The 17,966-nt window shown below is 39.6% G+C and overlaps 2 protein-coding genes across 3 annotated transcripts in view; one reads left to right on the forward strand and one right to left on the reverse strand.

The window, feature by feature from the left end:
* Nucleotides 1-12,878, forward strand: part of LRRTM3 (leucine rich repeat transmembrane neuronal 3) — a 160,004-nt gene extending 147,126 nt beyond the window's left edge. For both annotated transcript variants that reach the window (XM_058187695.1, XM_058187694.1), the window contains one exon: nucleotides 12,438-12,878. In XM_058187695.1, the coding sequence (XP_058043678.1) occupies nucleotides 12,438-12,626 (189 nt within the window). In that variant the 3' untranslated portion in view covers nucleotides 12,627-12,878. The remainder of the gene's footprint in view (nucleotides 1-12,437) is intronic.
* Nucleotides 1-17,966, reverse strand: part of CTNNA3 (catenin alpha 3) — a 1,121,082-nt gene that overhangs the window by 819,564 nt on the left and 283,552 nt on the right. The window lies entirely within an intron of this gene.

A 17,966-nucleotide genomic window follows, 5' to 3' on the forward strand; every position in this document is an offset into this window, starting at 1 on the left:
AATTTTTGAAGTCCACCCCTGAATAGTCCCATTGTTCCAAACTCCTCGTGTTATTTCTAGTTAAGCACTTCTAGGAAGGATTTTTCATAACTGTTTAAATTCCTAGTATGTCAGTAAAAAAAAGAAGTTCTACTGTGTTTCCCTGAAAATAAGACCCTGTCTTATATTTTTTTGAACCCTGAAATAAGCGCTTGGCCTTCTTGCCATGCAGTCAAAAGCCCGATTGGGCTTATTATCAGGGGATATCTTATTTTGGGGGAAATAGGGTAGTCATATGAGGAAGGAATTCACCAAAGCAAGCCCTAATGCATTAACAAATAAAGACATCAAAATCAACAGTGCCTCAGATATTACTGGAAGCCATGAAACCTCATATCCTAAAGATGAAAAAGACCTTTCAAATCTTTAAATCCATCACCTTTATCCTGCTTCCATTCTCTCCAACTTGGAACAGGGAATTGCAGTGACTGAAAATGATGGGCAGATATTATTTCCTTTTGAATACCCATTCCATATTGTCTCAGGATCTTCCATCATTTGAAGAGAATAGCTAATTGATTTCTCAGTGAAAAGTGTAATAATAATAATAATTCACTAACCAGTCTGCTGTGCAATTATCTTATATCTTGAAAACTAGCAGCTTAATTTCTCCCACTGTTGAGCTACTCACCCTATAGACTGGAATCGATAATTCTTTAAGGTCACAAAATCTAGATAATTTAGGAAATTTGTTTGGAATATTTAGTTTTCAATTTCTTATTACTTCCCTTTATTCTTTAATTCAGACTTGGTTCTGTTTTAAATTCTGTTGAAAAACTTCAATAACAATTATTTTTTAAAAAGAAGAAATTTGTTTGAAACCAGTAGTATTTTTATCATGCCAACATAAATATCGCCAGAATTTATCCCAAAAATACATGCGTCCTAATTAACACTTCCTCTAATAACTAATGAAGGAGGCTTTCAGCCAACAAGCTGTGCCTCTAGTTTTGCATTCATTGTTTGGCATAAGGACAAGTTCTTGGTGCTTTATAACACCAAGAAATGTATTATTGGAGTTACTTGCATTCCATGAATATCTGTGTTATTAGAAATACTTTATTTAAAATGGGATTCAATTTGGATTTTTTTTCTACATCACACTTTTATACAAATAACTCTGTGGTTTCACTATTTTTGGAACAGAAGAAGTTTAGAGAATGACTCACAATGTTTTTATTCCATCCATCCATCCTGTTTTCCTGTTATGTATTTATAGTACATAGGCAGAACTATAATTGATCTTTTTATCTTGGAGTTTTAGTACTGGCTTACTAAAGTATGGCCTATTGAATGTTAAGAACCAAACTGGTCTGTTTCAAATGAAAGTTATGTAATAATTAGTGAGGGAGGGAGGGAGGGAGGGAGGGAGGAAGGAAGGAAGGAAGGAAGGAAGGAAGGAAGGAAGGAAGGAAGGAAGGAAAGAAGGAAGGAAGGAAGGAAGGAAGAAAAAATAATCAATGGAAGCGGTATATGGACATTAATGCTATGTATTTATTTATTTGTTTGTTTGTTTGTTTGTTTGTTTGTTGAGTATGTATTAGATAATATATATAAGCATAAGCATGAATTGAATACATAAAATAAATACAATTAAAGGGAACATTAGGACAGAGACGGTAGGCACGCTAGTGCTCTTATGCACGCCCCTTACAGACCTCTTAGGAATGGGGTGAGGTCAACAGTAGCCAGTCTAAGGTTAAAATTTTGGGGGTTTGGGGATGAAACCACAGTGCATTTCAGGCATTGATCACTCTGTTGCTCTCCAATCGAGTTTGGAGCGGTTTACCTTAAGTTTGTATCTATTGTGTGCTCGTGTATTGTTGCAGTTGAAGCTGAAGTAATTATTGACAGGTAGGACATTGTAGCAGATAATTTTGTGTACTACCCTTAGGTCAGACTGAAGGCAGCATAGTTCTAAATTGTCTAAGCCCAAAATTTCAGGTCTGGGGCCAGAAGGTATTCTATTGCCGGTAGAGGAATACAGGACTCTTCTTGTGAAATATTTCTGGACACGTTCATAAGAATCTTCCATTCCATGCCTGTTTGTTTATATGATAGCATTCTGGGCATCTGAAGAGGCTCTTAACTATTCATTCCCCAAGTACTTGGACAAGTACATAAGTATTCAATGCTGTCATATTGGAACAAGGATTCCAACCTTAGGGAAATTGACAATGCTTCAATTTTCAAGGAAAGTCAAGAGCGACCCTCATGTTGTTATTTGGAGCACTGATGAAAGTTATCAGAACAAAACTGGTGAGGCTGAAAAATTTATAACAGCTGCAGCAAACTTTCAGACAAGCTAGTAATTATGAAAACAGTTCTGTTTCAAAAGGCCATGCATTTCAGGGAAGAATTTTGACTCAAACATAAAAATAACTAAAATGGATTTCATTCTCCCAGGCTAGTTTTGCTGGCTGAGGGACTCTGGGAGTTGAAGTCCATGAGTCTTAAAGGGACCAAGGTTGGAGACCCCTGTTCTAGTCAGCTTCAGAAGAACAAAATAAGGGTCCCTTAAAGGGACCAAGACCCCTGGACTAGAACAGCGACTACACATTTTGTTGGCCATTTCAGCTTGAAGGAGTGCTAAAGACTAGCCTTTTCTTTTCAGCGAAAACTAGGAAGCTGGGTATTAAGGGCAATAGCTGCCTTTTCTCCCATGATGGGTGTCTCTGTCTAATGCATTGTCTCACCACTAAATTGCATTTTGTTAGATAGGATTCAGTACTGAGAACTTCATTGAGGACTACATACTGGTCAGCCAGTTGCATCTGGTGGTGATGCCGTCTCTCCCACATTGTTCCATTTTACCAAGAAAATAGATTAAAGTCCACTTTGTCAAATAGAATAGAATAGAATAAAAGTTAGAAGGGACCTTGGAGGTCTTCTAGTCCAAACCCCTGTATAGGCAGGAAACCCTATAACATTTCAGATAAATGGTTATCCAACATCTTCTTAAAAACTTCCAGTGTTGGAGCATTTACAACTTGTTCTACAGGCAAGTTGTTCCTCTGATTAATTGTTCTAACTGTCAGGAAATTTCTCCTTAGTTCTAAGTTGCTTCTCTCCTTGATTAGTTTCCACCCATTGCTTCTTGTCGTGCCCTCAGGTGCTTTGGAGAATAGCTTGACTCTCTCTTCTTTGTGGCAGCCCCTGAGATATTGAAACACTGCTATCATGTCACCCTTAGTCCTTCTTTTCATCAAGACTAGACATACCCAGTTCCTGCAACCATTCTTCATATGTTTTAGTCTCCAGTCCCCTAATCATCTTTGTTGCTCTTCTCTGCACTCTTTCTAGAAACTCCACATCTTTTTTATATCGTGGCGACCAAAACTGGATGCAGTATTCCAAGAGCGGCCTTACCAAGGCTTTATTAAGTGGTATTAACACTTACATGATCTTGATTCTATCCCTCTGTTTATGCAGGCTAGAACTGTGTTGGCTTTTTTAGCAGCTGATGCACACTGCTGGCTCATATCTAGATGGTTGTCCACTAGGATTTCAAGATCCCTCTCACAGTTACTACTATTGAGCAAGGTTACACATATACTGTACCTATGCAAAATGTTTTACTGAAGGCCAAGTGTACTATGTCCACAGCATTCTTGACTTTCACTCTCTATTTTTCATGGGCTGCAGTGCAGCGAAAGAGCAGAAAAGCCCCACTATGCGAGCAGAGTCTAATATAATTCTGCATTTATGTCCGGTAGTTCTACAAAGAACAAGACTTCACTCTGTAGACATCCAATACTGCTGCTGGTGCAGTATGAAGCACGAGATATTAGTGAATCATTTTCCAGCTCTGCATTTTGTAATTAAAATGAGAATAGTGATTATAACACAGTCATTTGATGTCCTAGTTGGATATCTCATTTTGCTTTCCAAAGATAGTGAATGGCTGGGCTAGCCATTTTTTCCGCTACACTGACAGTATCTCTGGCAACACTCTTACTAAGAAAAGATAGAAATGACATTCTTGCAAGAAATACATTTAAAAGAAGACTGGTGGTGTCTTGAAAAAAAAAGTGTTTTAAATCTTATATCAATAATATCTCACTCCCTGTTTTTAAAAAGATGTATCAACCAGAAACATTAAAAAAATAGCATTGACATTTTGAAATTATGGAAAACTAGTAGCTGGATACCCGTGCTCCGCTACGAAACTAATGAGTAGTTACGATCAGGCTTGATACATTGACACTTAAAGCTTGAAAATCAGTTAGCATCAGAGCGTGTTAATATAAGGCAACTGGCAGTTGGAACAGAGTTCTTTTCAGGTGGGGAGGGGGAGTAGAATGTCTATTGCTAGATGAGTCACACGCTGGCCACACCCATACCCAGTTTAGCGAAGGGGTAGCATCAGAGCATGTTATAACACTGTATACTAATTATCTAATAGTCATTTCAAAAAATCCTTTCTTAGCGAGCACCTAAAAGCCATGAGGAGCATACGTGCCAAGTTTCAAGTTTGTAGGCTTTACTGTGCTGGAGATTTCGTGATGAGTGAGTGGTATTTGGCTTTTATAGAGAGAGAGAGATTAAGAAGGGATGCTTAATGGGTAAGATGCTGAGCTTGTCAATCGAAAGGTCGGCAGTTCAGTGGTTCGAATCCCTAGTGCCGCGTAACGGGGTGAGTTCCTGTTACTTCTCCCAGCTTCTGCCAACCTAGCAGTTCGAAAGCACATAAAAAATGTGAGTAGAAAAATAAGGACCATCTTTGGTGGGAAGGTAACAGCGTTCTGTGCGCCTTTGGCATTGAGTCATGCCGGCCACATGACCACAGAGATGTCTTCGGACAGTGCTGGCTCTCCGGCTTTGAAACGGAGATGAGCACTGCCCCCTAGAGTTGGGAATGATTAGCATGTATGTGCGAGGGGAACCTTTACCTTTACCTTATAGATTAAGATAGTGTAAGCTGCCCTGAGTCTTCGGAGAAGGGCGGGATATAAATGCAAAAAAAAAAAAAAGGATGTATGTGTAGCATTTTACCGCAAAGAAAAAGTGGAATTTTAAATCATTCTTGCTGATGAATTACCTAATGTTATATAAGGGGGGGGTGCATTTACTATAGAAAAACTTTTAAAAGCTGTTCTCAGAGGGGGAAAATATTTTCTTTATTAAACTATTCTTCCAGGATAGGATATATATTAATGCAAAAGCACATTATAGGGATATATTTATTAAAATATGCACACTATTTTGGAATGAGAAATCTCTAGGATGGTGTCACTCTGATTCTTGTATTAATTTGAAATAAATATTATTAGCTTTTTTACCCTAAATGCCTCTTAGCTGCTCAGTTTGAGTTAGATAACGCATTATTGATGAGAGTTGGATACATGTACAAAAGATATATAGACAGGAAAGGCTATTTAAAAATCACCGAAAGTCATTGTTTGGCAGAATTATTTTTCTTCATTAGAAATGACTCACATGTTTATTTTTTAATAAAAAAAATATATCTCTGTGTCAGTCTTGACTCCTGGGGACAAATCTGTGGAGTTTTCTTGGCAATAATTAAAGATGTGTTTTGTCCTTGCTTTCTTCTTGGGGCTGAAACAGAATGGCTGAATCAAAGGTACCCAGCTCTGTGTCTAAGGGAGGTTTAGAACTCATAGCCTCCTGGTTTCTACCTCAGTGCCTTTAAACATTACACCACACTGGCTCTTTTCATACTTTGAGACTGTAATAAAAAGATATTCCATTGAGGATAGGCTATCAAAAGTCAATAATACAATGCTGAAGTGCATTCAACGTTGTATGCCAAATGCCTCAGAATATGAAGATTCTGTCCAACTGATAAGCTGTTTAACACAGAATTCCAGCAACTGCTGGGTTTCAAAGGTAAAGGCTCTTTATGCTACAGTTCTCCATGTTCAAATTTCTTTAACATCTAACACCTGTACATTTTACCTAAAAGGCTAGACGCCTGGCTTTTTTTTTTTTTTGTCTTCAGGTGAGAGGCCTGATTTCCTTTTGTTTCTTGTTTGGGTGACATCAGTGGAGGGATTCAGCCAGTTCAGGCTGTTTCGGGCAAACCGATAGTTAAATTACTGGCTGGCTCTGCCCCTCCCCAACCTGCCCCTTCCAGGAGTCACTCTGTGCCCCATTTTGGCTCCAAGGAGGCTGCAGGGAGGTTTCCTAGGCCAAAATGGGGCAGGGGGTTGCAGCATGCCCCCCTGTGACCCGTTTTTGCTCCCAGGAGGCTTCAGGGAGGCCTCCTAGGTCCAAAATGGGGCACAGGGGGTGGCGCATCCCCCCCACGGCCCGTTTTTGTTCCCAGGGAGGTGTAGGAGGCCAAGTGCTGCCTGTCACACCCCCTGGCCACACCCACCATGGCCACGCCCACCCAGCTGTTCATTAGGGCAGAGAACCGGTTGTTAAATTATTTCAATCCCACTATTGGGTAACATCCTACTCAGGGGTGAAATGCTCCCTGTTCAGACCGGATCGCGCAATCCGGTAGTGATGGGGCAGGTAGTTCAGAGAACCGGTAGCAAAATCCCTGCCCCCACCACCACCTACGCCTCGCTGTTCCTCTTCTCTGTCCCTGAAGCTCTTGGTGGTGATATAGCTGCAAACGGCCTTAAATGACTTCTGTCTCGCTTCAAAGGACTGCACTACAGCTGATCAGTGCTGTAGGCGGCTAGTAGACTGGTGCCTCTATTTTTAAAGAAGGTAGACCAGTGTGCTCCCAAGTTTTGTATCTTTTATTATTTATTATTATTGGCCATGCCCATTCAGTCACCTGACCACCAAGCCACGCCCACCAAGTCACCTGATCACCAAGCCACATCCACCAATTAAGCCACGCCCACAGAACCGGTAGGGAAAATTTTTAGATTTTACCCCTGATCCTAATCTAGTAGCGAGCTGTTGCTTTTTCACTGGGTAAAAAAAAAAAAAATCATGCCGAGTACAAGCACTTGTTCTTTCTACAACTTACATTTTTTTTCATTCTGTCAAAAATTATTTTCTCTTAGTGACTATAATCACTCTATGTTCCTGGAATGTGAAACTTTACAGGACTTGGGATCGGTATTGTTGTCTCTTTGTCAGATGCTGGTGACACAACACTTACTGAACTGAAACACAGACTGAACTCTAAGCGAATATGTATCATGGATATTATCTTGCTTCTTCCAGTATGTGGGAGGCACAAGAGACAGCTCAAGCAGTGTTATTTCTTAGGAAGAGGTAGGTTTTATATTTTACAGAACAGAGAAGTCAGCATGTTCCCATTACAGCTTCCAACTGAAGAGTATTCAGTTACGAAAGCAGAGGGAGATGGGTAAAAAATCTCCATTCTCCTATCTCTACAGCTAGAACAATCACACTAAAGCTATCAATGCTTAATTTAAGGCCTCTGCATTAAATACACTTTCCTCATGTTTTGGGACACAATGCACAAAACGTACTTTAAAAAGAGGGAACTGAGGAAAAAGTCTTATAGCACCATTTTCAAGTAACAAATTTTATTAAAAGACATTAAAAATATGTGCAAGGGTATCATATTTTTACAGCCACTAGAACAAGAGTCTGGGAAGTGGCTCACCAGGCTAATGCAGCCTGTTATTAACACACAGCTGCCTGCAATTACAATTACTGCAGGCTCGAGTCCCACCAGGCCCAAGGTTGACTCAGCCTTCCATCCTTTATAAGGTAGGTAAAATGAGGACCCAGATTGTTGGAGGGGCAATAAGTTGACTTTGTATATAAATATACAAATAGGATGAGACTATTGCCTTACACAATGTAAGCCGCCCTGATTCTTCGGAGAAGGGTGGGATATAAATTCAAATTAAAAAAAAAAGAATCTCCAACCTTGGCAACTTTAAGCCTGGCGGACTTCAACTCTCAGAATTCCCCAGCCAGCTTTGCTAAACGTAATTTTTCTTGGAGTTTTAATAGCAGGTACATAGATATGGGAAGAGAATCTGCCCAGGACTGTGAAACTATAGTGAAGGGAGTTGCCACTATGGTTTACCTAATTTGTTCTCATGAAAAATGTTATGCTCTAAGGGACAAATTAAAAAAATTGGAAATAAAGTAACTGCATAATTAGAGATGGTATTCAGCCAGTTCAGGCCAGTTTGGGTGAACCAGTAGTGGCGACCTGTGGGTGGGCCTGCCCACCCACCCGGGCGCAATCCCATCCTATATCACTGTGTTTTTTATGCCACACGCAAGTGCGGCAGGGGTGAAATCCAGCAGGTTCTGACAGGTTCTGGAGAGTTGAAGTCCACCAGGCTTAAAGTTACCAAGGTTGGAGACCCCTGCACTAGAAGAAGTCAGCACATAGTAATTAGCTGAAAACACCCAAGCATATATAACAAATTAAAAAGATCATTAGGTATTTACATATATATATATATACCAAAGATCTACATATATATATATATATATATATATATATATATATATATATATATATGTGTGTGTGTGTGTGTGTGTGTGTGTGTGTGTGTGTGTGTGTGTGTGTGTGTGTGTGTGTATATATATATTTGTTTTCTGAGGTTTTCACGGGTGTTTGTATATAGGTCTTTGGTTGTTCGGGTTTTCTCCCGTGTAAAATTGGAAGTGTCTTCGCGACGTTTCGACGAAGTCTCATTCGTCATCTTCAGGCTTCAGATTTGTGCTTCTGGGAGCAATGTGTGATTGCAGCTGTTTCTTCCTTTTTAACTGCTAGTGGGGGTTTGAACTGATTGGGTGGGAGCTTGGCTGTGCTCTGATTGGATGGGGGTGTGTCCTGTGTTGGTGGGGGCTTGCTTGTGCTCAGATTAGCCTGAGTTGCAGGGGGATTTGAGCTGGTGAGCTGCATTGCTGTTGTTTGGCTTCGTGTTTGTGGTCGTGCTATATCTTCATAGTGGGTGTCTGTCTGCTGTATGTATGGATTGGAGGGGTTTGAAATGGCTAATGTTGCAGCTGCGGTCTGGCTTCTGGTCCTTGGTCGTGCTTCATGATCAGTGTGGGTTTGGGTCTTCATAATACATGCAGCATACATACATGCAGCAGACTGACACCCACTATGAAGATGTAGCACCACCACAAAGCCAAACAACAGCTATGCAGCTCACCAGCTCAAATCCCCCTGCAACACAGATTATTCATAATAATCAGAGAAGCCATTGAGATAGAAAAACGGCCACACAGCATGAACAAACGAGATGATACCTCCCGCCTACCAGCCATTTGGAAACCCGCCCTTATTGACAAACGAGTCCCTAACACGAGGAATGACACCAGACCCACACTCACGAGGTCCACACAGGATGTCACCACTGCACATCCACCCAGAAAGCAGACCCAAACCCACACTGATCATGAAGCACGACCAAGGACCAGAAGCCAGACCGCAGCTGCAACATTAGCCATTTCAAACCCCTCCAATCCATACATGCAGCAGACTGACACCCACTATGAAGATGTAGCACCACCACAAAGCCAAACAACAGCTATGCAGCTCACCAGCTCAAATCCCCCTGCAACACAGACTAAATTGAGCACAACCAAGCCCCCACCCAAACAGGACACACCCCCAGCCAATCAGAGCACAAAAAAACCTCCATCCAATCAGAGCACAGCCAAGCTCCCACCCAATCAGTTCAAACCCCCACTAGCAGTTAAAAGGAAGAAACAGCTGTGATCACACATTGCTCCCAGAAGCACGAAGCTGAAGCCTGAAGATGACGAATGAGACTTCGTCGAAACGTTGCCAAGACATTTCCAATTTTACACGGGAGAAAACCCGAACAACCAAAGACCTACATATATATATATATATATATATATATATATATATATATATATATATATATATATATATATATATATACACACACACACACACACACACACACACACTGAGACACACAATATATTTATGGGTGATATAGAAATGTAATGACTAAAAGAAACAAATACATGTCTACATAGATACATACTTTGTCTAGTGTGCAGTTAGTGTGGGAGTAAAGAAACTATTTGGGTTCAAAAACAGATAAATGAATGAATTTGTGCATAATTTAATACTATTTATAGTAAGGGGGGCAAATAATTAATCACAATTCAAAACAGCATCACAAGCCACCCACATGCAAAATTAAGGCATGCAATGTGTACTGAGCAAATATGCGTAGGGGATGCAAGTTAGTTACTCGATTTGCCCTGCAGGAATAACACTCATCATCATCACTATCATTATTATCATCCTTCTTGTATCTCCTTGTACTTCATTAAAGTACTAAAAATTCAGACTCAAGACAATCTTCTAACTGTCTTGGTGATATGGAAATCCAGAATTTGTTGTTGTTGCTGTTGCTGATTTTTGCTTTAGTTCTTATCTTTGTTTGGAAAAACGCACTCCCAAACCTATTTATTATCTTAAATGTACTGATCTGAATTGGGAAAAAGGAGTAAGTATGAGCCTCCCAGGTGTCCTGCAGTTTGTGCATTCTTTTGGTACAGTTTATTGGTGCAGGAGAGAGGGAAATGGACTCCTAGTAGGAACGCTTCTGGTTAATTTCACTTATGCGTGAACAGCATATTTCTTCATAAAAATGAACGGGTTTGTGTCAGGCACGAGCAATCACAAGGCGCTGAGGCAGGGAAGTTCAAATGAATACAGGTTTATTATATGCTAATTCTTTCTACAAGAATCCGAATCGCTAACGTTCAAAGCAAATTGGCGGTAGGTAAGAGTGAATGCAATTTGAGGAGAGCTGGATCTAGATCTCTTGCAGGCATGAAGGGACTCAAATCTGATGACGCAGTTGACCCCTCCCTCAGCCTGGTCGGCTCCTACAGTTTGGTCATTAGAAAACAAGATAAGGGATTGCAACAGGCCCCAGCAAATCCAGCTGATGTCTCCTTGACTACTTGCCTGTGAACTTCCTCCCTGCAGTCTCAAGGTATAACTAATCATTGCCCTGAAACTTCCCCAAATGGACTTGCGGGAGAGGAGTCAACAGCAGTTCCAGCCTCAGTACTGGGACCAGTAAAGGACAGGCTATTGGAGGCAGCACTTTCTTCCCAGCGGAGCTCGAGAAGAAAATGTGTTAACCTGGCTGTGTGCTTTGCCTGGAAATTTCCTGGCTGAAATGGGATTTACTCAAGTGCACAACTTGGCAAGATTTACTCTTCGAAAGTCTGCACTATAAAACCATCTCAACGGTTACACCACATTATTCTTGGAGAGAAATGTCCACAGGACAATTCTCGTAGCCAAATTAAAAAATAAATTTTCGGAATGTGATGGGTCTCACGGGGTCATTTGCAATCCCTGCTCCAAAGTCACCACCACTACCACCACCACCCGCAGTTTCTAGCTTTAGGTTTGCTTCCGTTTTTTGAAAGTTGCCATAAACTAAACGTAATTTTTCTTGGCGTTTTAATAGCAGGGACATAGATATGGGAAGAGAATCTGCCCAGGACTGTGAAACTATAGTGAAGGGAGTTGCCACTATGGTTTATCTAATTTGTTCTCATGAAAAATGTTATGCTCTAAGGGACAAATAAAAAAAATTGGAAATAAAGTAACTGCATAATTAAAGATGGTATTCAGCCAGTTCAAGCCGGTTTGGGCGAACCAGTAATGGTGGCCTGCAGATGGGGCTGCCCACCCACCCGGGTGCAATCCCATCCTATATCACTGTGTTTTTGATGCCACACGCAAGTGCGGCAGGGGTGAAATCCAGCAGGTTCTGACAGGTTCTGGAAAACCGGTAGCAGAAATTTTGAGCAGTTCGGAGGACCGGCAAATACCACCTCTGGCTGGCCCCAGAGTGGGGTGGGAATGAAGGTTTTGCAATATCCTTCTTTTAGGAATGGGGAGGGAATGGAGATTTTGCAATATCCTTCCACTGCCACACCCACCAAGTCACACCACACCCACCAAGCCATGCCCACAGAACCGGTAATAAAAAAATTTGGATTTCACCACTGATGTGTAGATGGTGCACATGAGAAAATTGCTGTGTTTTGCAATAACGCACGCATGCGTGTGTGCGCGCTCATATTTCCAGCGCTGGGCGAATTGGTTGCTACAGTATGTGAAACCCACCTCCGTGCATAATGGATATACCCCTCATTCAAGCATTGCAGAGCAATCCAATTTCCCATTTTCCATGCTGTTGCAAAATACCTTAAAGTAGGAGTGGGTGACTATGGCAACTTTATGAACTGTAGACTTCAATTCCCAGAATTCCTGAGCCAGCCATGAGCCGTGCTGTCTCAGGAATTCTGGGGATTGAAGTCCACAGGTTGTGAACTTGGCGTAATTGCCCACCCCTGCAGAAAGGTAGCGGTCTTAGCCATGGTCTCCTGACATTAAACCTAGTTTCAACTTCAAATGCTTCTCTACTAATTATTTTTCCTATCTATTTCCTTTCCAGATACCTTTATCTATGAATATGTCTACATTTCTTGCATACGATCAGCCTACAATAAGTTACTGTGGTGTACATCATGAACTTCTTGGTCGTAAGTCCTATGACTCAAATGCACAGGAAGAAACAATGGAGACACCATTAGAGACTGACCTTGAACTCAGCACAATTACAAGAGCAGCACGAAATCAGTGATCGACACTCAGCTGACTTATGTGGTCAGAAAGATAACCCAGAATCACCACCATTATTATTATTATTATTATTATTATTTTAAGTTTAATTCATGAAGAATTAAATCAGTATTTCTCCAGGGACGGATTGAAAACTCCCCATTCTGTTTAAAAAGTTACCATTCAAATACAGATTGTTTCAAGTCTACGATTTGTAATTAGCTAAGTTGTGCAGTCTTTTTTTTTTTTTTTGACTTAAAAATGAAGTATGATCCTTAAAATAAATCTTTTTTTTTTTCCAAAACTCATCCTACCTATCTGTAAAAAAAAAAAAAAAAAAGGAGGGGGGGGGGAAATAACCTGTACAGAGCTGATGTATTTTTTCATATTGTAAAGTTTCAATATAATGAAATGTACTGGAATGTACAGGACCACGCTTTATTTTATTTTACAATTTTCAGTCTTTAAAATTTTAAATTAACAAAGCTTGTGTTATATTCAGAGTTTCTCAGATTTGTAGAAACTGGTTCGTTCTGCATTTGTGCCCTCAGAACAAAAGCACCCCTAAAAACCTGCACTGTGTGAATTAGGTGCAGACTCTGCTATCGTACAACATAATTCTCTCAACGTGTTTTGGAAATAATCTATTAACCAAATTAGAGTCGGATTATTCAAACCCTTGTAGACATGGTCTTTGGGAGGGGAAGGCAAGGGGAAGAGAGCTACTAAAAAAACGGGAAATATTTTTGAACGGTTCTCCAGATTAACTCTTGCCTTGGATTACAAATTGCTTTCTCAAGCAATGAAATGTAGCGATAAAGAGGGATATTTTAACAACACTTTTCTGAATGAACGTCTCATTCTTTTATTCTTTCATAACACCGATACAATAATGGAATGGACTAAAGGAAGGTGGGGGCGGGGGGGGGGGGGAGGAACCACCGCTGAAGACAAAGACAGTAACCATAGCAACAGAGTTTCATTAACTGGAAAAACAAAACAAAAACATTTGGAAGGGTTGACCTGGATACAGTTTTCTTTTAGTCACATTATAAAGCAAAAGTGATAGGCACAACAGGTAAGATAACATGACAATCAGCCATTGGGATTAAACATGTTGTAGTGACGTATATTGTCTGCAGGTATGTTTTAGGGTTATTTCAGCATTGCCTAAAATAGGCATTGGCCAATATGCACATGTCCAAGGTTTTCCCAAAAAGAAGAAGGAAGATATGAACTCCAAAGAGACAGACCCACGTGCCTTGCACAAGCGGGATAAAGTGTAGAACTAATCACACATTTCAGGTTTGCTTTGCATTTACACTGATAGGCTCATTATCTGAAAGGTAAGGAAGCCATTTTCTAAGTGTTCCGTGGCGGGAATCGATCGTAATTTATTTTTACACAAATACCCCACAAAACATCATTTCCAGGATCATTCTAAAACTCACTTAGCCAGGGCGCCTCTGCCAAAAGACAGGCACACGTTCCTTTAGATCTGCAGAGTGTGAACATAGAAAGTTTTCCCCTTTAAATGGGAAATTTCCCCTTTAAATGGGAAATTTCCCATTTTAATTGGAGACTTCAGGTTTATGCATAGAGTCGTCCTTGAATCCTTTCATTAACTTTAAATCATTTTATCATCCATTGTTTCACATAATGTGTACAGTAAACTCCCAACCCCGCCCAAAAAAATACAGTTCTTTTGTTGTTGTTATTATTTTAATTATTACATCTCCATTTTGGGTCAAAGCTGACAGAGAGTAAAATAAAAGAATATCCTTCCTGTGTCTATCGATTATTACTTTAAGAGGAAAGTAGCATAGGGAGTCTTCAACTTATCGCCATTCGTCTAAGAGCAGTTCAAAGTTATGTCAGCGCTGGAAAATGTGACTTACAACTGGTCCTGGCACTTACAGTCCTTGGGCATCTCTGCAAGCCACAAGATCAAAATTCGGGCATGTGACAACTGGCATGTTTTTATAATGGTTGCAGTGCTCTGAGGTCCCATCAGGGGTGAAATCTATTTACCTTCCTTACCGGTTCGGAAGTGCACATGCCGGCCGCGCGCAGTCGCTTCGCTTGTGTGTGCGTCACATGCACATGCAGACCTTCTGCGCATGCGCAGAAGGCAAAAAACACATTACTTCCCAGTTAGAACCAGGAAGTAATGACACCCAGGTGGGTGGCTGGAACTTTGTTCCGCCATCCCTACCAGATCACTGAACCACCGGCCACGATCGCTACCTGATCGCGCAATCCAATCCAAACTAGGAGCATTTCACCCAGGTCACATGATCACCATTTACAATCTTCCCAGGAGTCTTCTCACAAGTCAGGGAGGGAAGCCTGCAGTGATTTGATGGCTTCGGCGAAAAAGGTCCTAAAAAATGGGCATGACTTAACAACCTCTGGTGGCTCAACAGACTAATGCAGTCTGTTATTAAAACAGCTGCTTGCAATTACTGCAGGTTCAAGTCCCACCAGGCCCAAGGTTGACTCAGTCTTCCATCCTTTATAAGGTAGGTAAAATGAGGACCCAGATTGTTGGGGGCAATAAAAGTTGACTTTGTATATAATATACAAATAGATGAAGACTATTGCTTAACACAATGTAAGCCGCCCTGAGTCTTCAGAGAAGGGTGGGATATAAATTCAAAAAAAACAAACAAACCCCGCATTACTTATAGCGACAAATGTTCTGGTCCCAATTGTGGTCATAAATTATCTATACTGAATTTCAATCTCCTATTCGTGAATTTATGTGCAGAATTAAAATATTCTCCCATGTGGGAATAATGAAAATGTTAAAAATTAATAGTTGTAAACACCAATGAAGGATTTTTTAAAAATCATTTTTGCACAGCAGATCAAATTGAAGAGGTATAAAGTGTCTACCGAAAAAAAATTGTTCATGAATTCCAGTGAATCCCACACACAATTTAGTTGCGAGTGATTAAAAAACTTTAAAACTATTAATAATACTGTTTATTGAAACACTCATTATAGCACTATCACTTTACATCATAAAACAGAAGATGTATCTTATGGTGATCTTATTAAGGAAAAAAGATTCAAGGAGTATTGGATTTTCCAAACCACAGGGACAAAATTTCATATAATAGTAACAATCCTTTTTTTATAAATAAAGATAAATTTAACCACAAATCTATTTTTCTCAATATTTCTTCCAAGTATTTTACAATGACTTCATCAATAAAATTAAGAAACATGCATTCAATCCTTTGTATAAACCAACTCTTATTGGGGCAGGGAGGGGAAATCTTCAGAATATTGTTAAAAGAAATGCAAGCCTACAAAAATGTCAAAAGAGAATACATTGTATTATTTATTTAACATCCTAGATTTTTGTAACATATTTTGCATAAATTATTTGCTATTCAAAATACTTTTAATTTGTCATTTTTAAGACTCATCCTAACTTTATTTCTTCAGTTTCCAATTTCCCTAGACATTGTCACATACAATCCTTCGAATTCTTTCTGGCCAATACTAGAAATTGAGGCACAGTTCCTATCAACTACAGTAGTGGCCAAAATTGTGGAAACCTTTTGGGAAAAGTGTATTTTCTAAAACTAGCTAATAACACCACTTTTTTTTTGGGAGTAACACCATAAAATTATATATCAATGGAAACATAATTTAATCAAGAATGTAATGCAGTCATTTTATGAAGGATTTGCTTTTAGAAAAGCAGTTACAGTATAAAGAAGAAAAGTGAAACACGTAGAAAAAACAAGATATACAAAAATTATCACCATAGAAAAAACGAGATATACAAAAATTATCACCATGTCAATTAATATTTAGTTGGGTAACCTTTAGCATGAATTTATTTATTTATTTGTCACAACAGTATATATAAGCGTAAGCATGAAATAACTATACGATATATAAGCATATATATAAGCATAAGTATGTAATAACTATATTAATTGGATATAATGAAAGGGAACATTAGAACAGGAATGGTAGGCACGCTTGTGCTCTTATGCACGCCCCTTATAGACCTCTTAGGAATGGGGTGAGGTCAATAGTAGACAGCTTTTGGTTAAAGCTTTGGGGATTTTGGGAAGAGACCACAGAGTCTGGTAGTGTATTCCAAGTATTAACAACTCTGTTTACTGAAGTCATATTTTCTGCAATCAAGATTGGAGCGGTTAACATTAAGCTTAAATTTATTGTGTACTCGTGTATTGTTGCAATTGAAGCTGAAGTAGTCTTCAAAAGGAAGGACATTGTAATAGATGATTCTATGAGTTAAACTCAGATCACGTCAAAGGCAGCAGAGTTCTAAGTTTTCTAAACCCAGGATTTCAAGTCTGGTGGCATAAGGTATTTTGTTGTATTCAGAGGAGTGGAGAACTCTTCTTGTAAAATATTTCTGGACACGTTCAATTGTATTAATGTCTGAAATAAGTTACGGGTTCCAGACAATCAAGCTGTATTCAAGAATTGGTCTAGCAAATGTTTTATATGTTCTGGTTAGTAGTGTAGTGTTGTGTTTTTGGAGAAGAAGCTACGCAACATTAGGTTTACAACTCTTAAAGCCTTTTTTGTGATGTAGTTGCAGTGGGCTTTGGCACTTAGATCATTTGATATGAAAACTCCAAGGTCTTTAACAGGGTGGGGGTCATTTGTAAAGTAATGTCCATCGAGCTTGTATTTAGTGTTCAGATTCTTTTTTCCAATGTGTAAGACAGAGCATTTGCTGGTTGAGATTTGGAGTTGCCAAGTTTTTGACCATTCTGACACAAAGTCAAGGTCTTTTTGAAGGGTAGCTGTATTGTTGGTGGTGTTAAATAGTTTGATATCGTCAGCAAAGAGAACACAATTACTTATAATATGGTCACAGAAATTACAGGGATAATAAATTACGGCTTTACAATGTCTTCCCATGGAGTGAACCAAGTCTTTGAGTCCTGCAGCTGTTATCATGTGAAACTAAGATTGAATGATTGCTTCTATTAACTGGGTTTTATTGCTGGGTCACTTCTGACTAACAAGTTTCTTTAGTCAGCTCCATAGATTTTCAATTGGGCTAAGGTCTGGGCTATTCCCAGGCCATTCCAGCAATGGAATATGATTATCTTGAAACTCCAAAAAAAAAAAAAAAGTGGTGTAATTAGCCATCAAAACTCAAAAATACACTTTTCCCAAAAGGTTTCCACAATTTTGGCCACTACTGTAATGTCGGGAAGCTTAGGAAAACAGGAAGATTTTTCCTACAAGAGGTGTTGGAAGATTGTTAAAAACAAAGAAGCCAGCTGCTACGAAAAAGAAAGTCTCCTCACTTTTCTTCATTGAGAACTCCAAGAGGAAATCTGTGTGATCAGTAAGA

The sequence above is a fragment of the Ahaetulla prasina genome, chromosome 6, assembly GCF_028640845.1.
Source record: "Ahaetulla prasina isolate Xishuangbanna chromosome 6, ASM2864084v1, whole genome shotgun sequence".
NCBI classification, from domain to species: Eukaryota; Metazoa; Chordata; class Lepidosauria; order Squamata; family Colubridae; genus Ahaetulla; species Ahaetulla prasina.